Below are 27,605 nucleotides of genomic sequence, written 5' to 3' on the forward strand. Positions count from 1 at the left end.
TTTAGCAGAGAAGGATGAGAAGAGTTCCTTAGCTAATATGAAGTTATGGTCTTTTTTAATGATGGAGGATGAGGGGGAGCAAATTTGGGGTTCTTAAAGGCCCTCCTGGGAGCCCCTCAAATCACACCAAGTGCCAGTTACCTCCTTCATAAAAGAGAGAGGGGGTAAGAGATTTGTGGTTGTGCATTTATCCCACATTATCATTGTTACCATGGCAATACAGCTGTGAGATATACAGAAGTATTTATAGCAGCTGCTTTTGTGGTGGCCAGGAATTAGAAATTGAGGGGATGTCCATCAACTAGGGAATGGCTGAACAAATTGTGATATATTAACGTGATGGAATACAATTGTTCCATAAGAAATGATGAGCAGGCAGAATTCAGGAAAACCTGGAAAGACATACAAGAACTGATGCTTCGTGAAGTGAGCAGAACGAGGAGAACATTGTACACAGTAACAGCCACATTGTGCAGTGACTGACTTTGATAGACCTACTAGCTCTTCTCAGTAATGCACTGATCTAAAACAACTCCAAAAGATTCGTGATGGAAAATGCCATCCACACCCAGAGAAAAGCCATGGAGGCTGCATGCAGATCGAAGCAGACTGTTGGCTCTCTCTTGTTTTTGTGGTTGTTTCTTCTTTCTCGTGATTTCTCCCATTGGTTTTAATTCTTCTTTACAACATGACAAATGTGAGAATGTGTTTAATATGAATGTGTATGTAGAGCCTTTGTCAGATTGCACACCGTCTTGGGGGGAGAGGAGGGGAGAAAATTTGAACTCAAAATCTTATGGAAATAAATGTTGAAAACTAAAAATAAATAAAGTAATATTAAAAAAAGAAAACCAATACAGCTGTGGTAGAGTGTAAAGAAAAGGCCCCAGAACACCCACCTTCAGATTCCTGCTCTGTCACTTAGCAGCAAGTCACCTCTCTGACACTGAGTTTTTTCCTCTTTAAAGTGTGGGTGATAATCGTCATCCTACCCACTTCACAAGGCTATTGTCAGACAAGAGATTATAAGATGAGATAATTTATGACAAGCTCTTTGTCAATAATAAAGTGTCTTAGAAATGTCAACATTTCTTATTCCTGTATCAGGAGATTATATATAACTTTCAGGAAGGAGCAGCAAACATTGTCTTGGTTCTCCGAAGACTACTCATAGTGGCCATTTGACCCCTAGGCCAGTGACTCTGGGCACAGAACTCTAGGGGAACTCAAGGAAGACCTCCAAGGGCGTCTCCATCCTTAATGATAGAGATTGAACTGGGGTTGTGGGTGTAAAAGCTGGGGACATACCCTAAGGCTGGATCAGTGTATAACTTTGCTTATGCCTCTGTCCTTTCCAGAAGTCCAGAAAAAAATGGAGTGATAAATAATTCTTTAAGATTTTGGTACATAGAAAAATCACTTTTACCTTTCTTATTTTTCTTTTATAGAGGAAGCAGATCATCAACCAGCAGGCCCAGGGATGGTCATGGATGGCCTGGAATCAGGGGAAATCACTCCGCCCACCAAGAGGAAAAGTAAGTTCTCAGGCTTTGGCAAAATCTTCAAACCCTGGAAATGGAGGAAAAAAAAAAGCAGTGACAAGTTCAAAGAAACATCAGAAGGTGAGTTTCAGAAGACCTTATGGCCCAAATTAAGGTGTTCTCTATTTTGGAAGTGCTTAACCTCTTCCTTTTATCCCCATCTGCATGTAACCACCTGGTGGGGGTGGGAAATTTAATCTCAGTAATCAAATAGGCAAGTAGTTATTGGCATTCACTCAGCAATGGGTACTGGTAGCCCCACATTCCAGAGGTTTGGCATTTGGATAGAATCGGAGTTTAAAGGGATTGAGTTACTGATTTATCAATCAGAAATGGTAAGCCTTAAATTTCCCACCTAAAAAATTAGAAGAAACGTTATATTACAAAGTTGTAAGTTTCCAAAAAAAAAAAATTCATAAGGCTATAACCTTTATTTTGGAAGTAGAATGCTTACATCCTAGAATTGTTATGCAGATCGGATAAAATAACTGTCAGTAAGTAGTTTATTTAAGCACTTAATATTTGCTGAGCGCTAAGGATAAAAAGAAAACACAATAGAGTCACTGCCTTCAAGAAACTTACATTCTAACAATTGAAATAGCATAAAAATAACTATGTTCCTGTAAGATAAATACAGTGTGAAGGGGAGGTAGTCTCAAAGGGAAGGCAGAAGGGGGAGGAGGACTAAGAAAGTGTCAAGGACTTTGTATTTATTATAAAGTGGTGACATTTATGGTATTAATATGTTCACCATTTTTCTAATAGTATGTTGGTATTTAGTTGTTTTCAGTTGTGTGGGACTCTTCATGATCCCATTTGGGGTTTTCCTGGCAAAACTTCTGGAGTGGTTTTGTCATTTCCATCTCCAACTCATTTTACAGATGAGGAAACTAAGGGAAACAGGGTTCCCTCAGATGCCAACGTTCATCTAGCTAGTATCTGAAGCTGGATTTGAACTCGGGTCTTCCTGACTCCAGGCCCCGTACTCTATCCACTATGCCACCTAGCTGCCCATTAATATAGGGGATTGTAAAGATATTTTTTTTTATTCTAATCACAAACCTACAGCGTTCCAGAACTTTGGAACACAATGGGAAACCTGGAGGGGACCTTAGGACACAGCTGGAAAAGACGTTAAGATTGTGTAGCCAGCAACGCTCCTCCGTCACTTTTACCACGAGGAAGGGAAATAATAAGACCCCTGAGTTTTAAGTAACTTAAGGCCATCTGGGTGACCCTCTGACCCTTGCTGAGTATGAAAGGTTAATTGAACCACAAAGATTTTTTTTGCCCAGGGAATAAAACTGAATTGTAACTGCCTGGTTCTGAAGTCTAGTTTCCAATTTAATGTCAGTTCTAGAGCGGAAAATATCCATGCGAAAGCCAAGAGAGGAGCTGGTTAGAAGAGGGCTTCTGTTGGAGGACCCTGTGCATGGTGAGTTTGCTGACCAGTAACACATATGTGCTTGGTGTAGGCTGAGTCCTCCTTTGGCAGCTGGATTTTGTTCTTTAATTGAAGAATCGAGCTAACTGCTACCTCCTCCCAAATCAGAACCAACACTCCTGCATTCTCTAATGATAATCTGTGCCTGGCAGATGGCCCATCTGGTTAAGAATTCCCTGAGGAAAGTGTTCCACTGTGCATCCTCCCACCCCCGGCCAGCTCCCATATTGGGTGTTGCTTTGTCTCTGTGGGTATCTGTGCCCATCTTTGCCACTCTCATGCTTCTCTCCTGGCTTATCACAGAGATCAAGCATTACTACAAGTCTGACATAATTATAGGATTTGCTGTGGCTCTGCTTCTTCGTAGGACTTCTTTATAAGATATGAAATGAAGGAAATGACTGCATTTATTTTGAATTTTTTTTAAGCAGAACATCATAAGTGAAATACTTCTTGAACCAGATTTTGAAAACACTATAATATAGCCCAAAAATTGATAGAAAATAGTGATGAAAAATCACAGTAGGTCTGTTTTCCCAATGTTAGTGAAGGATAATGACATACACACACACACACGCACGCACGCACGCACATACGCACACATATGTATATAAAATGTTCTTTTTTTTTTTCCTCTAATTAAAATGAGCAGTTAAGGAATTTGAGAGAGAGAGAAGGGACCTTAAAGGTCTAGTCTAACCTCTTTTAATTTACAGATGTGGAAACTGAGACTCAGAGAGACAAAAATGACTTGTCTAACGTTGAACAGTTAATTGGCAACATTGATACCCATGTCTTCAGACCCTTAATTCCGAGTTTTTTTTTATTACATCCTGAAGACTTATCTTTCATAAGTGTGTCATTAATTTAATCAGGCTTTGTGTAGTACAGTCATTTCACTCTGTCATCATGCCTTCCCTTTACTGAACCCCTCTTTGTACCAAATAATAATAATGACAATAATAAGCAGAGCCAACCAACTGAGAAAAGGTAAGTGAGTTTCACCTTCACCTTATGTTTTCTGAGGCCATGGTGGTCATTATAATTAATCCCAATTCGGTTCAACGTACACAACCATTTCATTCCCACTAGTGATCAGAAAATCTTTCAGGTATTAGGTGGTTAGACTCCAAGCCCCATATCTCACTCTTTCTTGTGTGTGTTAGCCTACCCTCCTTGTGGCTTCTGCCTGTGTCCTTCACAGCAGGTCCCATCCATCATCAGTTCTTTATTTCCTGGTTCATCTTCACTTCCCCTTTGCCAGCTCTCCACACAACGTCTGCTCTCTTTTGGCACAAGCTGTTTGGAGCTTTCTAGGTACAGGGGACTAGCACTGAATCTGATCTCTATTTTACACCCCAGCAAGGTCTGCTACGGGAGTCAGTATCAGACTGTGTGCTGGGGTGGGATGGGAGGGCGTCTTTATTTTTTGACTTTACAATACGTCTGATTTGATCAGTATAACATTAAATTTTTCATAGGCTTTGTGGATCCTTTTTCAGTGTTTATGATGCTGGAGAAGCAGTTGGTTTTAGTTAAAAGAGCCCTAGATTTAGTGTCACAGGATATGGGTTCAAATGCTGACTCTCACACTTACTGGATGGTATGGGGCTTTTGAGCCTTATTTTCCTCATCTGTAAAGGGGAGGATAGCAACATTGTGCTTTCAACCTCACAGGCTTATTAGTAGGAGGATACTTTTAGGGGAATTAGAGAATTGTGAGCTTTTTTTGTATATATTGAAACTACTTGTCCCTGTCCTGGCACATACTACAGTAACCAAGTTATTTGGAGACCAGCATTGACAGTTCATATTGGAATTGTTTAAATGTAATGCCTCTTGTCAATGAAATCTTTAGAATATCTGTTAAAGGATATGAGCTTTTAGCAGGTGGTCAGCTACTACTCTCATGTTAATGAAATTCATACTTTTTTGCTGCTTTGGAGTTATTGATTTTGTGTTGTACTCCTGTATTTTTAAAAACTCAACTTCCCTAATAATAGAGGTATGACTTTTTTTTCTTTTTGCCTTTTGGTCGTCATATTTCCTTTACTTCAGAGAAACTTAATTGCTGGACAGGACCTCCAAAATCATCTAATCCACTCCCCTTCTCTTAACAATACTAAGGCCTGAAGGGAAAAGCAACATACCCCAAGTTATACAGCCACATTGTTGAGGAGCTAGGACTAGAACCCAGACTTCTAGACCCAAGATGCTTTCCACTGCCCCAGATTTCCTCCTCTCTATTGGGTACCTGAACTATGCAAAAAAGACTCATTCGTAAAGTATATTTTAATCTACTGACTGCCAGCTTCTACTATCCATAATCACTTTCTAACCCATCCCTTGGCTGTTTCAGGCGTGATGGTTGTCTCCATTTCCCTGTTGGCAGATGGGAAGGAGGAGCATTTTTTATGATTGGCAGTGTGGGGCTACTCTCAGGAGTGCTATGGTATATGACCCTCAAATTTCTGATACCCACAAAAGCTTGAATAGTCCAACTCCTGTAAAACACACTGGGTACATCCCCATGATTCTGCCAGCAGAATAGGAGGTTTTTAGGAGTTGGTCTCTTTTATTCTTTTCTCTTCCCTTCACAGAATCCAGTTGTCTTCTGGAGGAATCTCTCATGGCAATCATAACTTTCTGTCGTCTCTGTGATGATGCCTGGGTTTATACCAGCACCATACCCACTCATGCAATCTAGTGGTCTCTCACTTTAGTCTTGTTTTTAGCAGACTGCCAAGATGAAAATTACCATTCTTTTATCCACAGGGCTTAGATAAAAAGGAGTTAACATCAGTAGTATTGTGGTATAAGAAAAGTTGTACAACACTGACTTTTCTCCCCATAGACTATTGTTGATTTCTTCATTTTGGCTTCTTTTTTTTCTCTGCTTAGCAGGTGGAGAAGATTCTGGGAAGTTCAGCCATGGTTCATTAAAGAATGGCCACACCATTCCAATTGGGAATGCTGGGCCTTCTAATCCCGGCCAAATGGAGGAGGAACTGGGAAGGATAACAAGGTTTAAGAAGCCTCTTCCAGGAGAGGAACCAAAGACGCAACCAGGTGAACATATAGTTGTGCTAGGCTCTTCAAAGGACAGAGGCAGCAAACCCTGAATTTGTCCGGCTGATGGCGAAAGTGAGAACAGAGTTGAGTGGAATTTTACCCTGATCATTCCTCTTGCCTACCCCCTGGTGAAATAGTTATTGAGAAGAGAAATAGCCAAATGGTAGCAGCAGTGAGTAGGGAGGAAAGAATAAGGAGACGCTGGTTGTACAGGGCCTTAGATCATCCGTGTCTGAATGAATTAACTCCCTTTCCAAATTGACTCCTTCCATCTCCATCAGTTCTTGTCTCCTTTAAAAAAACAACAACTCTCTTTCACAGGCTCATCTGGAAGCCGGCCCAGTTCTGAAGTGGAGCCCATTCCCGAGCCAGCACCCAAGCCGCTTTTACCCCGACCCAAAAGACCCTTGTCATCTTCTCAGGAAGAAAGCAATGGGCAAGCAGACACCGCCACTGGTGGCAGCACTGCAAGGACCGTCTCCACCTCCTCCTCCACCTCTTCTTCCTCTTCCTCCACAGCACCCACTGCCAGCACCGCCACCCCAAGCCTAGCAAAGACAGTTAGTTCCTCCAGCACCCCCTCCCCATCTCCCAGGACTCTGCCTGCTGTTCCTGTCAGCACTAACACGACTGCTACCTTGAATACGCCCCACACTGCCCCTGCCAAGCAGCCCCCCATCCCTCCCCCTAAACCAGCTAGCAGAAATAGTAACCCTGTTATTGGTAAGTGACTCTTCAGGCTGTCATTGGGCATGGCTTAGGGAAATTTTATCAGTCATTAACAAGAGAAAAACACATTTGTTTTTAAAGAAAATATTTTCATGTGTACATAACGCTTTTGTGTACATGTGCATGAATGTGTATGTAATACATCTGGTTTTTTAATTTACCTAAATATGGAAAAAGTTTGGAATACTTGTCTAGGTATGAAAACTGAATCGTGGAGCCAGAGGATTTGCCATGACAATGCTTCCTTTTGGCTAATAAGTGTTTTTGAGGGTCCAGATGCATTACCGGGATGACTTAAATGTATAAACATCTATAAATTACATGAATGAGTAATTAGATCTCTAATATTTGAGGTTTCATTTGGAACATTGCAGGGAAAATAGAGTGTCATGTTTATGAGGCCCCAGCTGGCATCCTTTAGGTTGCTGTAATTCTGGCTCAAAAGGCAGACCTAGGAGCATGGGGAAGAAATTAAGAGAGGTTTATTTTTTTTTCAACCTGATGAAAAAACTTGCTAACAAGGAAAGGTGGGAGACTTCTTTAGAAGTATATCGCATTCCCTATCACTAGAGTTCTTCAAAGAGAGGCTAGAGCATGACTGATTGAGAGAATTAGCAAGATTGTTTTAGAGAATATTCTGGTCAGATTCTGGGTTAAGCCAGATGTCCTATCCAGGAGTGGAGAATCTGCATCCTTGAGGCCAGTGTTGCCTTCTGGGTCCTCAGGTGTGACCCTTTGATGGAGTCCCAAGTTTTACAGAACAAATCCTTTTATTAAGGGGATTTGTTCTGTGAAGTTTGGATTCAGTCAAAGGGCCGCACTTGAGGACTTGGAGGGCCACATGTGGCCTCAAGGCCACAGGTTCTCCACGCTGGGTATGTTGTCTCCCAGTCTTCATTAGGATCTTATGAATTATTATTTGGAAAATGGTCAGAATTGTGTTGATCAGTGATACAGTAATAAATGAAGGGTATTGTGTTGAACCTATCCTACTCGATTTTACTAACTTAAAAGCCTAAGTTTAAATAGAGCTTGGTTCATTTGTGAATTTATCTCAGTTTATCAAATATTGCCCTTTTAAGACCCCCTGGTTTTGGGAACACTGCCTCTTGAATTTTGTGTTAGGACTGATAGACCAGAGCATCTAGGTAAATGTGAAGGTTCTGATTGAGCTGTCTTTGAGAAGCTTTTAGAGTGCTTATCTTTGTTGTGACTTTCTCCATAGCTTTCGTGGTTTGTGCTGCTTCTCATTACAGATTAATGAAAAAATGTTTAACTGACTAACATTTCAACCCTACTTATCTGCTTAGCCCAGCTGGACTGTACATAAGTAGCCCACTGGCCACTCTCAAAACAGACTAATAAATATTACCTTCAACATGTATAAAACTATACATGCAAGTACATGTGTTACAGAAGGGTTTCAGTCATTTCAAAATTCACAATGGGACTGAAAAGCTAGCTGGTAATAAAGTGAACACCCCATAGGTCTTTTCCCCCTTGAAAAAGAAAAGAATTGATAGCTAGGTGAGAATAGGAATGGGGTGGTGGGGGATGGTTGTTAGATGCAAATATATGAAGGGCTCTTTGAAGAGAAAGAGGTTTTGGACTGATTCCATGTGGTGTCAAGAATAGAATTTGGAGAGAAATTTTAGACTCAGCCTAAGGAAGACTCCTACCTGTTGTAGTTGTGGCTGGCCGGAAAGGGTACTGGGCTGCTTTAAAAGGTGGTGAGCCCCCTGTGATTGGGAGGTATCAGGCAAAGGCTGGATAACCATCTGTCAGGGGATGGTGTCAACAGAAATAATGCTTCTGATTGGTCGGCCAGATGACCTCCGAAGTGCCTTCCACATTTAGAGGTCTCGGAGGTCCTCCTCTGAGCTTTCTCTCCTTCTTGCCTTTTTTCCAGTGTCCGCTCCCTCCCCTTGCCTCTGGGCTATTGTAGAACCAGAGGAGATGAACCTTGTAAACCAGCTGTGGGAATGGGTGTGTTCACATAGCTGGTTGGACCTGCCTAGAAGAGGCTGAGACTAACCCTCACCTTGTTCTGAGTAAATAACAAAGACCTATGACTGGAAACACAATCTCACCCCTTGTGGAACATTGTTATTGTGGTTGTTTTCAGTTTGCCGCAGTACTTCATGAAGGGGAGTTATTTTTTTAAAAATTGTTAAGTGACAAAGTGGGAACATTTTCGCATTTATTTCAGACTCCTTTAGATCCCAGTTTCCTTGAATGCAAGAGCTGATTGAAGGGTTTCTTAGACAGTGATTCAGAGCCAGGGGAAGGGTGCAGTGCTGAGGGTGGTTTTCCAGGGGATAGGTCCCTCAGCTTCCTCTACTTGAAAGTTTTCATGGATAATTAGGGAATAGAAAATGAGTTTGTCAAGACTGCCGACATCTTCAGTGGGGCGGGGTGGCTGGAGGAGGGAGATAAGAACCAGTCACAGATGGTTTGTCATCCCTGCCTTGGTTTCATTGAGTGCCATGCTCTTTAAGATTCAAAGAGCTTTTACATACTCTTTCTCTAGAACCTCCACTGATGCTGAGCTTTCCTCACAGCAGCTCTCTGAGGAAAACTGGGCGGTCTTTTCCCATTATTATGGGTGAGGAAGCAGAGGGTGGAAGTGGCTGGCCTTTGGTCACAGTTGATCAGGGTTACTTGTTCTTATCCTCAAGTCCAGTGCTCTTAACAATACAGAACAGGAACAGAAGGTTTTGTCTGTTCTGTGGGTGGGGAAATGGGAGACCCCAAACCTCACTACCTTATCCAGAGTCACACAGGTGGTGTCAGATGCAGAACTAGGACTGAGGGCTTCTCTCTCCCAGGCCAGGGACGCCTTTCATCCCTGCTTCAGCTTCCTAAAGGGGAAGCTGGGGAGTCAGTCAGTCACCAAGAGAGGAAGAAGACAGGTAAGAGCTAAAGAGACTTAGCAGCCCAGTAGCATGTGTCCTTGGCAGAAAGGGCTAGTTCTGGGCTAGCTCTTGGAGCCTTTCGAGTCCATAACCTTTCTGGCCAAGGGCTCGTGATTATCTGCATCCCTGCTTTCCTTCCCTCCATCTCCCTACAGACACATACAATGTTACTGTGATACTGACTTTGATGGGGCTGTGATCTCACTATTTGTCATATAGTCATCTGTTTAGGGCAACAGCAGACCTGAGAGGTCCTCTAGGCCAGCCCCACCTAGTTTAAAATGAAGGAGCTCCAGGCCCCTGGACTGGGACTGAGACTGAGACTGGGGTGGACATTTCATTGACATAGGCCTGGTGAGGTCAGTCCCTCTACTAATTCCCATCAGCCCCTTCTCTGTATTTGCCTGGAGCATTGAGTGGTTTAGTGATTTGCCCAAGGTCACACAGCCAGTGTATGTGAGAGGTAAAACTTGAACCCAGGTCTTGCTGATTCCCAGACCAGCTCTCCATTTGTTATTCTGTATTGGTACTTCCAAGCTCATATAGGTGGTTAATTAGTAGAGCCTAGATTTGAACTAAATCCCCTGACTCCAAATATAAACATTTCAATGTACTACACTGGTTTCTGTAATACCCAGAAATATTTTAATATTACTATGAAACTAAAAGTAAAAATTTCTGATGAAAGATAGCAGAGTATTATGAAATTCCCTGAACTAGAAGTGAAAACCTCCTGTGCACCATATCCTTTTTGCCATATAAGGAACTCCTAATCCACAACCAAAATATAAGAAGAGTCAGTCTCTGTTTTTGGTTAACAGTTTTCATGTTTTTCAGAGTTCATGTTAATAGCTTCTGGAATTACCTCCACTAGTAAAGATTATACCCTGTCCTTACAGTGGTATCAAAAGACCTAGAGGAAGACCATTGTGCTAATAACATTTTGATAGCTTGCTAAGAGTTGTAAAATCTCCCCTCACCCCCCAACTTCTTCTGTACTTGTCAAGGATGCCCTGCATTTGAAAATTTCATTAAGTAATTTTGGAAACACTTGGCTTGAGAAAGTGCGCAATTTTTATTCACCTGGATATTGAAACTGCTAGGCGGCATGGGGCCTGGAGTCAGGTAGATCCAAGTTGGAATCCAGCCTCAGACACTCAGCCTCACACTCAGACCATGTGTGACCCTGGGCAAATCACTACACTATTTGCCTCCATTTCTTCATTTGCAAAATGAGCTGGAGAAGGAAATGGCAAATCACTCCAGGATCTCTGCCCCAAAAACTCCGAAAGAGTTGGACAGTCCTGAAAGGACCGTCTCATTGGTTCACATGACATCACGTGATATTTAGTTGGATTTCAGTAGCAACCAAGGCCTGATAGTTGGTGTGTGTTTTCATGAAGACAGAATCTTAGGCAAGGTTTACTCAGCCCTCTGTTGGATTCCCAGGGAGTAGGGATCGAGGGGTTGTCTGTGTTGGGCAGGCACTGAGGGGCTACTTGAGGGGATTGGGTGCTTTGTGGTATGAATTGCAAATGTAGAATGGGCATCCGAGAGGAGCTGGAAGATAGTAGAAGACAGAATAGAGCCAGACTGCCAGAGACACACCTCATCTTCCAAAGGCTTGCAAACTCTGAATGTTTTTATATGTTCCTGGGGACTTCCTCAATTTCCTTGAGGCATTTTTCTCTAGGGGATCTTTCTGGAATTGAGAGTTAGCACTGGAGCTAGAAAGGGGGTGGGGAAGCGGGGGAGGGGAATTGCCTGTGAACACAGGACGCAATGGAGAGACTGCCAGGCTTGGAGTCAGAAAGATTCGTCTTCAGTTCAGATCTGGCCTCTGACATTAGCTGTGTGACCCTGGGCAAGTCACTCCACCCAATTCGCCTCAGTTTCCTTATCCATAAAATGAGTTGGAGAAGGAAATGACAAACCACTCTAGTATCTCTGCCAAGAAAACCCCAAATGCGGTTGGGCACCACTGAAACGACTGAACAGCAACACACATTGTCGAAATCATAAACTCTGGATGGTGTATGGGCCTGAGTAACTCTTGATATTGGAGAATGCAGAGAGGCAAGAAATCTTACAGTTTATGTTCCTCTACTTTTGGGGGGGGTGGGGATTTTGCTTGGGAATGAAATGTCTAAAGCAACTAATAAGGTCATGAAATTTGGTAATTTGCCTAAATGACTAAAATTTGTATCCTTTTGTTGTAATAGTTAGGCCCATTGCCTATCCTGATTATGTCCATCTCTAAATTCCAGGTTAAACTGAGGTGTTTCTCTTTCCTTTACAGCTGAACTTTCACAAGCAATCAACAATGGCACATTGCTGGCAAAGCCATCACCACCTTTACCACCCAAGAGAGGGATTCCTCCTCCTCTTACGCCTTCCTTGGAGTGTGCTGCTGCCGCAACAAAACCTTCAAGTGGCCAGAGAGAGGGGACTAGTTCCTCTGCCTCCAATTCAGTCCAGATTATCCCACCTCCCTCCCCTTCTCCCCCTCTGCCTACTCATATACCTCCTGAACCCCCATGTTCTCCTCCATTGCCTCCCAAGACTCTTCAAATTGTGCCAGAAATTGAGCACCCACCCTCTTTAGAACTACTCCCAGAAGTCCCTCAGCTGGAAGATCAGGCCTTGGAAGTACCCAAGAGGACTCCTGAGCAGAGCTTTGGAGAGTCTCTCTTACCCTCCCGGCTTCCCCCACTACCCCTGCACATCCGCATCCAACAAGCCTTGACCTCCCCTCTGCCCATCACCCCGCCATTGGAGGAGTCTCAAAGGGCTCATTCCTTGCTATTTGAGAACAGCAAAGGCTTTTCTGAAGACAATGGTACTCTGGGTCGGACCAGGTCTCTCCCTATCACCATTGAGATGCTTAAAGTGTGAGTGCCATTTAAGTCTTTCATAATATTTACACTCTCCCCTTCAGGATAGCATTGAAGGGAGAAGTACGATAATAATGTGTATAAATGTTTTGCTGTTTAGAAAAATTAGTTTGTAAAGAATTTTCTTTTTGGTCAGGCTTGTGATTTTATCTCTTAGGAATCTCCCATTAAGGAACTAAAAGCAGATCAGCACCTACTCTTCAACTTAGAATCTTAGAGCAGGGGTTCCTCTCTCCCTCTCTCTGCTTTTGGAGGCAGTAGGGGTTAAGTGACTTGCCCAGGGTCACATAGCTAGTAAAAGTCTCAGGCTGTATTTGAACTCAGGTCCTCCAGACTTCAAGGCCAATGCACTATCCACTGTGCCACCTAGCTGCCTCGGAGCAGGAGTTCATAACCCTTCCTTATTGTGGCCCCTTTTGTCCCATAGTCTCAGGAAGCTTCAGAATAACATGTTTAAATGCATAAAAGAAAAATGCATGGGATTACAGAAGAAACCGATTGTATTGATGTAGTTACCAAAATATTTTTAGAAAAAAAATTGCCCCCACATTAAGGACCCTTGTTTTAGAGAGTTATTTGGTCTGTTCAGAGTTCAGGTGACTTGCCCACAGGGACCCAGTCAGTGTCTAATTTGAAGGCTGGACTTCAGCTGGGTCTCTCTGATTCTGAATCTCTTTCTAGTTACTACATATATCCTTGCTGTCTCTTATAAAAATCTATGTGAAGATCATTTTTTAAAATTAATTTTCCAGTGTATTTTAAAAGCAAGCATTCATTTATTTTTTTCTCCTCACATCACTCCAATTTAAAAATACAAAAAGCAAAGCCCTTGGAATAAATGTGCATGCATAGTCAAAACAAATTCCCTTTTTGACAGTGCTCAAAAATGTCTCTGATCTTTATGTGTGGAATTTTAAAACAGAAAGTTTTATGTTAGTAGATAAGCTTTTCTTGGTTCCAACAAGGGAAAATGCTCTAACAAGGCCCTACAGTGGTATTGCTGGGCCGAAGGGTATTCATGGTTTTATAGCCCTTTGGGCATGGTTCCATATGGTTCCGTAATGGTTGGATCAGTTCACAACTCCACTAACAGTGCATTGGTGTGTGAATAAAAATCTTAAGTCTGTATTATTCGGAGAGAAGAAGTTGACTTTTCATGTCCTTGCCCTCTCTTGTTCCTTAGACACAATCAGTATTTTGCTCTATCACAATTTCCTAGAAACCAGAACAATTTCATATGTCAGTACAGTGAATTGTAGACATCATGAAAGTCTGGGGCAAAGAGAAGCCTAGGTAGGAATTTCTCAGAAAAACTGTTATATTAGAGTAGGGAAATTAGCATAGGTATTTGATGCTAATGAGCATTGATTAGGGCTTATTTCTCAGTTTTTGGAATTTTTCTCCGATGTATAATCAGCTGACTTGTTCTAGAAAAAAATAATTATGCTTATTTGTTAGTCCAGACGATGATGAAGAAGAAGAGGAAGATGATCAACCTTGTCCATCAACTTACGTTGGAGAGGTGGCATCTACCACAGTCCTTCCAAAGCTCCTACCACAGTGTGTGCAGGAGGAGGAGGAAGAAAAGGAGAGCGACTCTGATTCTGAGGGCCCCATTTTGTATAGAGATGAAGAAGATGAAGATGAAAGCCAACACAGTAAGAAAGGGGAGACTTTGCTTAGACAGGGACAGGTGGTAGTTTCCTCATCAATCAGACTCATTATGGTCTCAGTAGCCACAGTAAATCACTCCTGAACTCTTCTCTCATGATCCTTGATGTGTCTCTCCTTGCTAGCATGTTGAAGGAGGTCAGCTAGACTATATGATCCTATTGTGGGGTGTTTATATGGGACTTGGGCAGGGTGCTGGTTAGATGAAAAGCTAGAATGTAGACTTCCTGTGACACAGGAGGCAAGAAGACCAAAGCATGGAGAGCAGCAAAGCCTCTGCTCGCATCCCCCTTCTAGTCCTGTATCAGCCATTCAAACCTGGGCAGGCCCTTGGCCTCTCCATATGCTCAGGCAAACCTCCAAGCCAGTGGCACAATAGTTGCTGACTTCCATCAAAGAAAGGGAGTTTCTGACATCAATAAAATGAGGGCTGTGATCTCTTCCCCACAATGATCCTTGTCCCAGGTAGTTCTTGCTTCTGTTTCATTACATCAGCACGCTTGAAGGAGCCAGAAATCATGCATAAACATTGGATAATAGACCAAGCTTATTCTGTAAAAAGAAAGCAAGGTTACAGAGTAGTTCTGGCCAAAAAAAATGATGGAGGCAAATTGGCATGGAGAGGACATCTTCCAACCAAGTCTCCAGGCCTTGAGGAATGATCAGCTGTCTCCATTTTTCCTGGCTGAGCAATAAGGGAAGCCCTAATGTCTTCCATTTACCCATGTTCGAGAAGGCTTATATCCCTGCAGTTTTTCTGTGAGCGACCTCTTTTCTCCCTCTTTTGTCTCTCACTGTTTCTACTTATTTTGTAAACATCTAAAGCTTGGAGCTTCTCACATTGGAAATAATTTTCTGTAAGATGCATTTATTCTACTAAGGCTTGTCCATTACAGGAATACAGCAAGATTTTTCACCTTTTATCTCCAGCTCAAAGGAATCTGTAAATACTATTCCCAACATTTGCTCCATTTCCAGTCATCCCAGAGCACTTGGGTGGAGACATACCAGGTCTTTTCCCAGCATGTAATTGAGTAACAAAAAGAAAATCAATGTAAGAGGTTTTCTCAGCAAAAATTATCTGATTTAGATTGGCTATATAAAATTCAGACGCTCTTCTCACTCAAGAAGAGAGAAAAGGGAAGAATGGGAAAAGCTTTGGGGGACCTGACCCTTTCAGTACCTTTAAAGTTCTTTTTGGTTCCTGTGTGCCCATTTGAACAAAGCAATGGCTTCCTGTTACCTGTTCTGCGCCATGCCTTTGTGTTCCTACCTGAAGAGCCGTGTCTCCACCTTTTTTGGTTATAAAAGTTGGAGAGTAGGGGTTCTCTTTGAATTCTTCATTCCAGATGAAGTACTGGCTTTCGCCCTAACCATCCCTCTTCTGTTTCCTCCAAATCCTCCAGGTGCTCTGGCTAACAAAGTGAAGAGGAAAGATACTCTGGCCATGAAGTCCAATAGCAAACCTAGTGATTCAGACCTGGGCCTGAACTCTTGGCCTCGAAAGAGCAAGGAGGAGTGGAATGAAATCCGACATCAGATTGGGAATACATTGATTAGGTAGGAAATAGATGATATCCCTCCTCTCTGCCTGTCTTACTCTCTTATATTTCACTGACCTCCAGTCTCACATCTCCAGTTGCCTTTCAGATAGCTTCAACTGCATGTTCAGTTCAAGGTTGACCTGAACATCCCATTTTCAAGGATGCTTTCCCACGATTCTAGCAATGTGTGCTATCAGTGGTAGAAAAAAGTAATGTTGCTGACCCCATGACATACCAGTCACCCAAAGCTAGCATGGGGCACAACTTTAATGCCTTCTGTTGTCCTTTTAGGCGGCTGAGTCAGAGACCAACGGCAGAAGAATTGGAGCAAAGGAACATTCTCCAGCGTGAGTAACAGTTGTTGCTAGAACTAAGCTGTGCTGGGGTGTTTGGGGGTTTTGTACTTTGTGTGTTTTGCTTTATTTCTGATTTAAGCATCATTAAACAAAAGCAAAATTAAGAACAAGGAGTGGGGAAATGTGTACTTGCCATCTTGGGAAATATTCCTATCAAGAGTTGTTCCCCCTGAGAAATTGGACGAACTGGGACACCTGGAGTAGGACCCTAGTAAAATACCTGAAACACTCTCTCCCTTCATCTTTTCATCTGTGCAATCATGTAACATTGGGGCTAACTAGGGCCGAAGGCTGGCGTGAAGAATGTGCTTTGTTCACCTTGAAGCATCACAGAATGGTGGTGGTGGCAATCATCACAGTAGCTAATGTTTCTATGGTGCTTTAAGACGTACAAAACACTTTATATATACATTGGAATATATTTTATGTTTATATACGTGGAACCTGTCAGCTAGGTGACTTTATATGTTAGGATACTTTTCAGAAAGTTACTGTTTTAGTTAGCATCATTATATGTTTGGCCTGTCTTAAGTACTGGGAGAATCTATGGGATTCCTCCTGTGTTTTCTATGTGAATGTAGCCACAAGCATTTGAACTGAAGGTGCCATTTCTGTGACTGTTTTGTTTTGTTGCCTTTGTTTTGAGGGAGAATGTTATAGGGGTTGTTGGGACAGAGGTGTTTGTGGGCAAAAAACAAAGCAAAACAAAATATATTTTTCTCAGAGCAGTCCCTGCATGCCCCTAGCCCTTCTCCTTAGCCTCTCACCCCCAGTGGGCAGTGTTTCTGCTCCCTTTTGCTCCTCAGGACTTCCAGAAGCTCCATATTCCATTTGAGAAACAGGGCTTTGTCTTCTCTCCACTTGGCATGTTCTCTGAGTTTGTATTAGTTTGAAAGCAGTCCAGGGTATCTTGGGGATATGGTTATGCTTCACTGGAGTGATGGTGTTACTTATGTGTGACACATTCTAGTTCACAAAACGCTTTCACATCCATTAGCTCTCTTTACATCCCACAGGAAACCTGGGATGCAATTAGGATAGCTGTATTCTCTTCATTTCACAAATGGGGAAACTGAGGGACAGAGATGGTCAGTATATATACATTCATGTATATACATATATTTATACACATAATTAGACACATTTACATATATTTACACATGCATGTACATATGTACACACACATATATCTCACTTTGTTGTTTGCAGCAGCATGCCTTATCAATGTTGGCTCATTTTATCCTCTCAACAACCCCGAAGGCAACAGATTTTTAACTGGCTACTATGTGTCAGGTACTATTCTTAGTACAGACCATACAAAGAAGGTTGACAGTCCCTGCATGGAGGAACATACAATCTAATGAGGGAGACTGAGAGCTAGGTATAGACCAGCTGTATTCAGAGTAAACTGGAAATGGTCGAGAAGGAAAGCCCTTGAATTAAGGGGCCCCCAGAAGGGCTACTTGCAGAAGAGTGGATTTGGCTGAGACTTGAATCCAGAGAACTTAGGAGGAAGAGATAATGAGAAATAGCTTTCCAAGCATGGCGGAAAGGCTGAGAAAAAAAGCCCAGAGACTGGAGATGTCGGGTCTTGTTTGAGGAATAGTAATGAAGTCAGTGTCACTGAGTCTCACAATGTGTGAGGAGTAAGGAGACTGGAGAGCTTGGAAAGGGCCTGTTTCTGGGGGAGTTATATTTGATCCTGGAGGTGATCGGGAGCTTCTGGAGTTCATGGAATTGCACAGGATGGGGGCAGCTGGCCACTCAGTCTTATCCTTTAGGAAAATCAGTTTTGTGTTGAGCAGAGGATGGACCAGAGTGGACAGAGACTTGTGGCGGAGACCAGCCAGCAGGCTACTGCATTAAGCCAGGTGTGAGGTGATGTCAGAGGCAAGAAGAGGGTGCATAGAAGAGATAGCGTGAAGGGAGAAACAGGCTTTGCAAAGAAAAAAAAAGAAGAAAAGACTTTGCATCTGAGTGGTGGTAATGTTATCCCTATTTTAGGGATGAGAAAACTGAGGTACAGAAAGGACAAATGATTTTCCTACTGATAGGCAGATTTAGACCTCCATGTTGAGGGTTATTTCTACTATAGTGCATAGCTATTATTTGGGTTTAAGAAAGTCTGAGACACTCCTAATGTGATCTTAAACCCCATTCGTTTACTTGGTAAATTTTAAAGCACGGGAACTACATAACCCAGTTTCTGAGCCCCAGAAACTCATTTCTTACAAGCACACTCTATGTGAAGTTTTGGTGCCAAGTGAAAAACATTGACTATGACAACTGGGGATGAGCGTTTTCTGCAAATTGAATTTTAACACATTAATATTATCATTTTCTGTTCTCTAATTGCAGCCAAAAATGAAGCTGACCGGCAAGCAGAAAAACGAGAAATCAAACGTCGACTCACCAGGAAGGTACAAGACAGCTCCTGTGCACGTTGCTTCTGGTCGTGTGCCCTGTCACACTTGAGTGCTATGTAGATAGGGACTCATTAGATGCTTTTCTATGTGACGAGGAAAGCTCGAGGCAGGAGGAAGTATTTGAGAAGCGATTGTGCTGTAGTAACAACAGTTGTGTTTTTAGGATGAAAAGGGTATAACTGGTTTGTTTTGCTGAACTGGATTTTTGGGGGACTTTTGCTTTAAATCTTGCTTATATAAGAAGGTTCATTGCATAGAAAAGTGGAAGAGGTACATTACCAGAAATGAATGTGATGTAAATACAAAAAACATCAATGGAACATAAGTTTTAAAAATATAGCTAGATAGTAATTGGTGTGGAAATTGAATTTCAGTGGCCCTTTTTCTCACCGAGTCCCCAGGTGACTGGTATACCATCCCAAGGCTCATTCACTCTGAGGGTACCTAAACAAGGCAGGTGATGGTCTGCTGCCCTACCACGGGAGGGCATCTGAAGGAACATCGGGTCCAGTTCTGGGCACTTGTCTCAGGGAGAACTTTGATAAGCTAGCTGGGTGTCCAGCTGTCTAAGACAGGCAGAGCTACATGCTGTGAGGCTCCAGGTGTGAAGAGAAGCCTGAGGGCAAGCCTCCTGGCCACACTTAGGGGTGTGTAGGCTTGTCATGTGGAAGAAGGATCTAGGAATCACGGGTCAAAGAGGCAGCCTGGTCTAGTGGACAGAGTCAGGAAGATATGGCTTCAGAACCTTCCTTGGACACTTGCTAGCTGTGTGGGACCCTGACGAGACATTTAACTGCTCTGGGCCCCAGTTTCTTCATTTGCAAAATCAAGGGTCTGGAGTTGATATCCTCTAAGGTCCCTTCCAGCTCTGAATCTGTGATACTATAAATTAGAGAGAGGCAGAGTTTGGTTGAATTTTGGAAGAAACTTTTTTATGTTTAGAACGATCCCAAAAAGGAGTGGAATACTTCATGAGGTCGTTTGTTCACCATGAGTGGAAACTGAATTGCTCCACATTGGGTTTGTGGTAGAGCAGGGTCCTGTTTAGATCTACTTTGTACTGGATGACCCAGGAGTTTTTTTCCCCATACCATTTCTGGTATTCATAACAATGTAGAGGAAAAAGATTATGAAACTTCCTCCTAGGGAATTTTATATGCCAAGCAACTCTCTGCTTTATATCTTAAAGTGCTGAAGTTTTAAAGCAAACTAGAGTAAGACAGCAGGAAATATTTGGAGGACAGTGTGCTCCAGTTGTGGGTGGACATTGTCCAGGCTGGGAGTGGGCTCAGCTGATGATGGCTGCTGGTTGTAAGATGTGCTGAAGGGGTCGAAAGTCGAAAAAGTTTAAGAAGCCCTATGCTTGATGACCGTAGACCAGGATTGGGGAATGTGAAATGGATGGACCAACTTAGATAGAAGAATGAATGGAAGCACTCCATTTGGTGGCCTGGTGGAGAGCAAGTGACCCAGTCATGCTGTGACTTTCACATGCATAATCACTCTATTTATAAACACAGAAAACATCACTGCCTATTTGTAGGTACCTCTTTATATAGGTGTGTGTATAGTTGTGGTCATTTGAAATGTGCAAATATGTAATCAGCTTTTATTGGGTAACCAGTGCTATGATGAAGCTAATACACTCTTTTCTTCCTTCAGCTTAGTCAGAGGCCTACAGTTGCTGAACTCTTAGCCAGGAAAATCCTGAGATTTAATGAGTATGTAGAGGTAACGGACGCTCAGGACTATGACCGGCGAGCTGACAAGCCCTGGACAAAGTTAACCCCTGCTGACAAGGTATCTGGAAAACCTCTTTGGCTTTTTTTAAGGCAGCTAGGTGGCCTGGAGTCAGGAAGACTCATCTTCCTGAGTTCAAATTCAGCCTCAGACACTTCCTAGCTCTGTGACCCTGGGCACTTCACCCTGTTTGCCTCAGTTTCCTCATGTGTAAAATGAACTGGAGACTGAAATGGCAAACCAGTCCATTATCTCTGCCAAGAAAACCCTGACTGGGGTCACAAAAAGTCAGACGCAAGTGAAAAGACTAAAGCACAGCACCAAATGTACTCAGGGGAAGAATTGTCCATAGAACAGAAGATGCTTCCTCCCCCTAGGATTATGTATCATTTGTCCAGGACTGTGATTTGGAGCTTAACTTGTTGTGTGACCTTGGGCAGGCCTGATAGTTTTTCTTTTCTAAAATTCAGGGCTGACTATAGATGACTCAGTGGCCATTGTTCCCAATTCCTAATTCCATGACTCCTTCCTCCACGTGTGTATTTTAGTTTTGTCATATGAAAACCACTTCCCGGATAAGCTCCTGTGCCACCACCTCCATGAAATGCTCCTGATTTGCCCAGGAGAAAGCATCTTCTCTCCCTCTGCTCTCAGATTTTCCTTGAGCACTTTGTCTGGGTCTCTTCTTGGCCCAATTATACTTATTTGTGTTTACCACATGATAGAGTCCGAGCTCCCTCAGATCAGGCACTGCCTCACTTTTTCTCTCTTTATATCCAACACCTATTACAGTGCCTTAATAATCAATTACAGTCACGTAGTATTGGCAGAGTGCTTTACACATACTTTTCTCATTTGTTTCTCACCCCTGTGAAGTAGATCCAGCTAGTATCCCTATTTTACAGATGAGGAAATGAAGGCCCAGAGGGAGTCACACAGCCAATAAGTATCTGATTCCGAGTCCAGCACTCCACCCACTCGCCCACACTTTGCATATACTAGTTGTTTAATAAATGGTTGTAGAATGGAACGTTTTTATCAGCCCTGCTGAGCTGCAAATGTGCATAGCTCTTTTTCTCGTCTCATTAATAGAGGTATTTCTGTGACTCTGGCCAAGATTGTAGCTAGGAGGAAAACCGCTCAAAGCCTCTTTCTGTCTTCTCTGCAGGCTGCCATTCGGAAGGAACTCAATGAGTTCAAAAGTTCAGAGATGGAAGTTCATGAAGACAGCAAACATTTTACACGGTAAGAGGCAAAGAATCCCCTTATGCCATGCAAGGCAATAAAGCAAGACAGAATCATTTAGAAATTGGGGGAATCCTAAAAAAGCCATGATGGCAGACATTTAGTAAATATTTAGTACCTGCTGCATGGCCACTCTGCTAAGCTCTGGGGTACAAATGCAATTAAAAAACAATAGACGATCTCTGCCTTTAAGGAGCTTATGATCCATTAGGAGTCAGCCAGGCCCCAAAGGAAGCTTTGGGCAGGGGCAGGTCAGGCTGGATCATGATAGAGAAGCCCAGATACAGCTGGGGAGGAGTGGGGAGGAAAGGTAGGCTGAGCCCCCTCTTTAAATAGAGGCCCTGGAGCCCCCAGGCCTGCACTCCAACCAGAGGCGCACAGGAGCCCTGTGGCATGTGAGGACCAGGCCAATTCAATCTTGTAGCATGATGGGATTTCCCATTCATGACAGGAAAATTCAGTGAGTCTAGAAAAACTCAGTGTTAGGGGTCTGCTTGTCCGAGTTGGATTGTAAGAGAAGAAATCTTACTTCCCTCTCTAGAGCCCAATTTCCTCGTCACTAAACACCTAGGAGAGGAAATGGATGTAGATCATATCTGCGGCCCCTTCCATGGCCTCATCACCTTGTGCTAGGAGAGTTTCAGCGCAGCTGGCCTTCCTCTCTCCCATGCAGCTTCCCAGCTGTCTGCTGACTGGGCTGTGTCCCGGTGCACCTGGCCAGGTGGAAAAGGAGTGGGTGTCCTCCTTGCCCTTCATTCTGTCTCCCTACCGCCATCACTCTGTCTGTCTGTTACCTGCCCCCGCTCCTTATTGCTGTTGTCACCCACCCTTCATGTCAGTGTCCCTTCTTTCTGTCCCTGGCTCCCAGTCTTCCTCTCCACCTCACATATACCCAGAGATTTCAGCCCCCCTCCACAACACCCTGGGCCTTGCCTCTTAAACTCTCATGACCGCTGTCTTCATCACCTCAGCCACACAGAGGACCGGTCATGCCCTTGCTCTGACCTTTACCTAAATGTTCCATGCATTGGAAGGAACTCTGAAATTCCTTTCTCCCACCCCAAGCTCCTATCATCTTATTATTATAGATGTTGGTCAGTTCAGCCTTACCCTAATCAGCTATGCTTTCATCTCTTGCCCCCTTGTGCACCTTGCCAGACCCCACCATATGTCTCCTGACCGAATTCACTTCCAAAAGATGTTACTGGTTATTCTAAGCTGCCTCCTCTCTTTTCAATCATCCTCTGACACCTCCTCCCCTCCACCCCTGCCCTCAAACAGAGGACCTTACCTCCTACTTTACTCAGGGATCATCTCTAATGTGCACTCTCTCCACGCCATCCCTGGTGGCAGCCTTCGGTCCTTGATCATCGCCTCTCTTTAGCTTCTGGTCATTCCTTGTTCGTCCCCTCTCTCTCCAAGCATGCCAAGGCCTCCTGTTTTTTAAAAAGGAAAACTTTCCTTGATACTGTCCTTCCCTCCAGCTGTCATCCTGTGTCTGTTTCTTCTGTTTTTCACAGTCAGGCTCCTAGAAGGGAGGGTCGATATTTATTGCCTCCATTTCCTCAGCTTTCATTCTCTTTATTCCTTAAGTTTGGTTTTGAACTCTTTCCCTTTCTTGAAACTGCTCTCTCCAAAGCTGCCAGTGTTCTCCTAATTGCCAAAGTCAGTCTTCTTTCTCAGACCTCATTCCAATTTATCTATGCAGCAGCATTTGACACTGCCGGCCATTCCGTCTTCTCCTTTTAGCTGCTACTTGCCTCCCTAAGGTGGAACTGGCCCACTTTATCCCTCTGTTACTCCAGGTGCATTCTGCCTTCTCATTGTAACCCCTCTTTTGGTCTATCTGGTTTTTTTTGGGGGGGGTGGGCAGGGCAATTGGGGTTAAGTGGCTTGCCCAAGGTCACACAGCTAGTGTGTCAAGTGTCTGAGGTCAGATTTGAACTCAGGTCCTCCTGACTCCAGGGCCTGTTCTCTACTCACTGTGCCACCTAGCTGCCCTTGTCTCTCTGTTTTTAACTTGCCCACTAAGTGCAAGTGTCCCCAAAAGCTTTGTCCAGGGCCTTCATCCCTTCTCTCTCCACACTTTCTTCCTTGGTGTGCATGTTGCAACCTCAGTTTCCTGAAGTCATCTCATTTGCAACATGTCCAAAATGGAATTCATTTTCCCCAAAATTCACCTGGACCCAAGTTTTGGGCCTGGCCATCACCGTCTTTGTGATCACCTAGTTTTGCAGTCTTGGGGCCCTCTCCCAGGGATCCTCTTAGAGAAGGGATGAATAGCAACGACAGGCCCTCTCCCCCAGCCCGTGTTTGCAGTCAGTTGCTAAGGCTTGCTGATTTTACTACCACAGCATCCTTCGTTCCTTCCTCCCCACCACCTAGCCAGATAGTTCTTATTCTTCTTCCTGCTTCTCTTCTCTCTCCAGTTCATCCTCTGCCCAGCTGCCAAACTGAATTCCTAAACACAGATAGAACAATGTCATGCTCTTTTTCAAAACCTTTTAGCTGATCCTTAGGGCCATTAAAAAGCAGTTAGGCACCTGACATTTAAAGCCCTTCACAGTAGTACTTTTCAATCCTTTTTCAAAGGTGGCCTGCTTAGCCGTTGCTTATAAATGACTTTCCGTCTCTTCCTTCCATCCTTAGCACAGGTGGTACCCCATGTCTGGCACATATTCCTCCTTCATCCCAACCTTACAATCCCTGGCTTCCTTCAAAGCACAGCTCTTACAGGACACTTTGCTTGATTTCCCCACCCCCCACCCACAATTGTTAGTGCCTTAATGGTCTTCTTCTCTCCCCCCCCTCCACTTTATTTTTCTCTTATCTCTTTATTCCTCTGTCCTCTCTCTTCACATCACTTTGAATTTTATGTATATTTTGTACATACACACGCACGCGCACACACACGCAGCACATGCACGTACGCATACCCCAACTGTCCCAGAAAGAATAGAGCCTGTGGGATTTTTATCTTTCTATCTAGCACTATTCCTTGTATATGTCGTAGGCTCTGATTAAATATTTGTTTACTTAAATTAAGCATTCGATGGTGGGAGCTCTCTTTCTAACACTGTGGATAGCAGCAATCACTTGGGCTGTCGAAGACATTTATGGAAAACAGTCGGTTTGCAAAGGTTCTGTGAGGTTGGTCTAAAGGACCTATCTTTCATATCTATTGATATTGTGACGGGCAAGCCCCAAAATCTAATGGGATCTTAAGCTGTAATGTTTATTTAGCTCTGGGTACTCTGCTGTGTTAAAATTGGAATGCATACTGGAAAAGGGACAAGACTTCTTAGGAGACTGGAAATCATGCACTAGAAGAGTTTATTGAAGAATCTTCGGTATTTACCCCGAAGAAAAGCAGGAGGGGGCAGGGAGGAGTGCCAGGGATCTGCTTTCAAGTCTCTGAAGGGCTGTTTCTTGAGAAAGAGGTTACATTTCTTTTGTCTGGCACCTGGAGTGCAGAGCTTAAGACTAAGAAGATAGCAGAGCAGATTCCATCCCAATTTAAGGGATGAATAATTGGAGCTGTCCAGACATTAAATGGGCTGCCTTAGGAGGAGCCTGGGGGCTCCTTGGCGAGGCTAGTGTAGTGCTGCCATGGTTGGGCCTCAAGGGTTGAACAGGATGAATTTTGAGGTCTTTCAAGAGACACTTTGGGAGAGATTCTGTGGCCCTGGTGAAGCCACTAAGGGTCAGACTGCCCTCCTTAGCCTTACATTACTACAGATGCTGGGATAAGAGCAGAGTATTGATTTTGTGTGCTTATTGTAACCTCCCTCTTGTCTATCTGGTTTTAGCTTCCATCGACCATGATGCTGACTTGGGAGAGGAGCTTAAAGGCCCCCAAAACAGGGGCTGCTTTCCTACTTCAGTCTCTCGATACATGGAAGACCCTTTATGTCTTGTCCACAAATGGACTCGCCATAGTTCTAAGGTGGATGGCATCTTTCTGAATGTAGCATTTCACTGGAACAAATGATCGGAAGGACCCCTGGGACCAGACTGAACACTGTAGCAGTGCTTTTCCACCTTCGTGGACTGCATCTCACACTTCAAGGGGAGCCCAGAGTTCTCGGGAGGATTTTTCAGGTTGTACATTTTGCTGCCCCTGAGAAACTGCTGCCCTGTGTGAATGCGCTCTAGTACTGCTAGTGTAGTGCCCTGCCCGGTAGCATCATGGCAGAATCCCCACCACCCAACCCAGACTGGAGCTGGCAGCACCTGCCTCCTGGGAAAAAGACGTGCTGCCCCTCCTCACGCCTGCCCTTCATCCGGCTCAGCAGTTGCCAGGACATACAGGGAGAGTGTTCTGGCCTACTACAAGGGTGTGTCTGTCATTAATTAAGGCCAGTCAGAAAGCACTGTCTTATACCTCGAGTAACACAGCAATACTCCCTTCATCGGACAGTTGGGCCTGAAAGGATGCCCATGATCCATTGACTCTTCCATTTTGACACCAATCAGCCAGGTTCTTTTTTGTAAATAGTCTTGAAGAAATAGTGGGAACATCTATTTTTCCTGTTGGGCTTTTGTTTATTTGTTTAGTTTGAGCTGCAACACCAGATTCTGAGTTGGTGAAAATGGGAAATGTGTATATATATTTTCTTGATGCAAAAACAAAACAAAAAAACTACCCCACAAGTAGGCAGGAAACTGACACAACTATGACTTCTCTGTGATTGGCTTATGTATTTTATTGTACCAAATGATAGGCTGAATCACTACTGACCAAGAACTGTGTTCTCCCACAGAACCAAGCTGGATTGATTCTATGGGGAGGGTCCCTTTCCTACCACCAGCCAGAAGCACAGTCATGCCCAGTGGGCTGTGGCTCATCAAATCACAGTGACGGTGCTTTAGGGAACAAGAAAAAGCAGAATCATGCATTGCTTCCCTCTCTTGTCCCCATGGCAGCTTCAGCCCAAAGCAGTTGGCCCTCTCCTGCTGCATTTGCCCCTTCACATCCTTATCATGTTCTCTCTTCCTTCCTTCCCCCAGTGCCCACACACTGATTGCTTCATCTCTCCCTAGCCGCTCAAACCTCAACTCATTTCTCTTCTAGTGAACCCTAGGGTGTGCACCTGGTGCCTAGACCCTGTTTGACATCCCACCCCCAACTCTGTTCCACGAAGGGCTCTCATCCCTGTTCATCATTTTTGCTATGTCTTAAAATGAATGACTCAGATGCTCTTAGATTTTTTTGAAAACCATCTGACCTCCTGTATTTCCCTCCAATTCATACCGATAAGAGGAGAAAAAAACTGAGTCCTGCTTCCACTGCTGAATGTGGTTTTGTGTTTTGTTTGGTGTGTGGGTTTGGTTTTTTTAACTTTTGTATGGTGTGCCAGTTTTCTTAATGGTTTTCTCCCTTTCCCCCCCTCATATTCCACCTTATCTTCTTCAATGCTCAGCTCTATTCTCCTTTTTCCTTTTCCACATCAGTATGTCAGTGTGAAGCCTACTGTGAAATATTTGAATTTCGGGTCTCAACAAAGGGCTAGAGTGACCTTTAAAGGCGGTGTTTCTTTGTGGGTCAGGGGGCCAGTAACAGCTGTCAAGGTATGGGTGCTGTGTCCCACGGTAAGATTTAGGATGCCAATGGGAAGGCAAGTGCTGGTGCTAGCGAAGAATGTGAGTTTGCAGCTCGAAGCAGGTGGGCCCAGGTGGGTACCTGCTCACTTGTCCTTTCCCCGTCATTCTGCCTACGTGAGGCATGGTTGGAGCCACACCTCTAGCTGAATGAAGCCCACACCAGCACTCTCTGGGGTTTGAGAGGGCATTTGCAACCTTCACCTCACTGCCTTTACTTTCCAGTCCAAAGGTGCCAAGCTGGTACCAGGTTTGGTGTCCTGGGTTACCAGTCTGTCTTCTGTGTGCCACCAGGGTGCCCCATGAACCTTTCATCTCAGTCATGTCTTTCTTTGGGGGGGGTGGGGGGACCCAGTCTTTTTCAGGGTTTTTTTTTATAAAATGGATTTTGAATTCCCTTTCCCTATAATTATCAAAAATTCACATG

At 43.7% G+C, this 27,605-nt stretch overlaps 1 protein-coding gene across 4 annotated transcripts in view; it reads left to right on the top strand.

Annotated features, from left to right (window-relative positions):
- Positions 1-26,874, top strand: part of PHACTR4 (phosphatase and actin regulator 4) — a 119,860-nt gene extending 92,986 nt beyond the window's left edge. For 3 of the 4 annotated variants that reach the window (XM_036744854.1, XM_036744855.1, XM_036744852.1), the window contains 12 exons: positions 1,449-1,622; positions 2,896-2,976; positions 5,887-6,054; positions 6,379-6,780; positions 12,001-12,592; positions 14,054-14,253; positions 15,673-15,826; positions 16,102-16,157; positions 18,525-18,586; positions 20,255-20,392; positions 21,501-21,577; positions 25,387-26,874. In XM_036744854.1, coding sequence (XP_036600749.1) covers positions 1,449-1,622; positions 2,896-2,976; positions 5,887-6,054; positions 6,379-6,780; positions 12,001-12,592; positions 14,054-14,253; positions 15,673-15,826; positions 16,102-16,157; positions 18,525-18,586; positions 20,255-20,392; positions 21,501-21,577; positions 25,387-25,402 — 2,120 coding nt within the window. In that variant the 3' untranslated portion in view covers positions 25,403-26,874. The remainder of the gene's footprint in view (positions 1-1,448; positions 1,623-2,895; positions 2,977-5,886; positions 6,055-6,378; positions 6,781-12,000; positions 12,593-14,053; positions 14,254-15,672; positions 15,827-16,101; positions 16,158-18,524; positions 18,587-20,254; positions 20,393-21,500; positions 21,578-25,386) is intronic. The other variant, XM_036744853.1, reaches the window with a different exon arrangement.
- The last annotated feature ends 731 nt before the right edge of the window (positions 26,875-27,605 follow it).

The sequence above is a fragment of the Trichosurus vulpecula genome, chromosome 2 (assembly GCF_011100635.1).
Source record: "Trichosurus vulpecula isolate mTriVul1 chromosome 2, mTriVul1.pri, whole genome shotgun sequence".
Lineage (NCBI taxonomy): Eukaryota > Metazoa > Chordata > Mammalia > Diprotodontia > Phalangeridae > Trichosurus > Trichosurus vulpecula.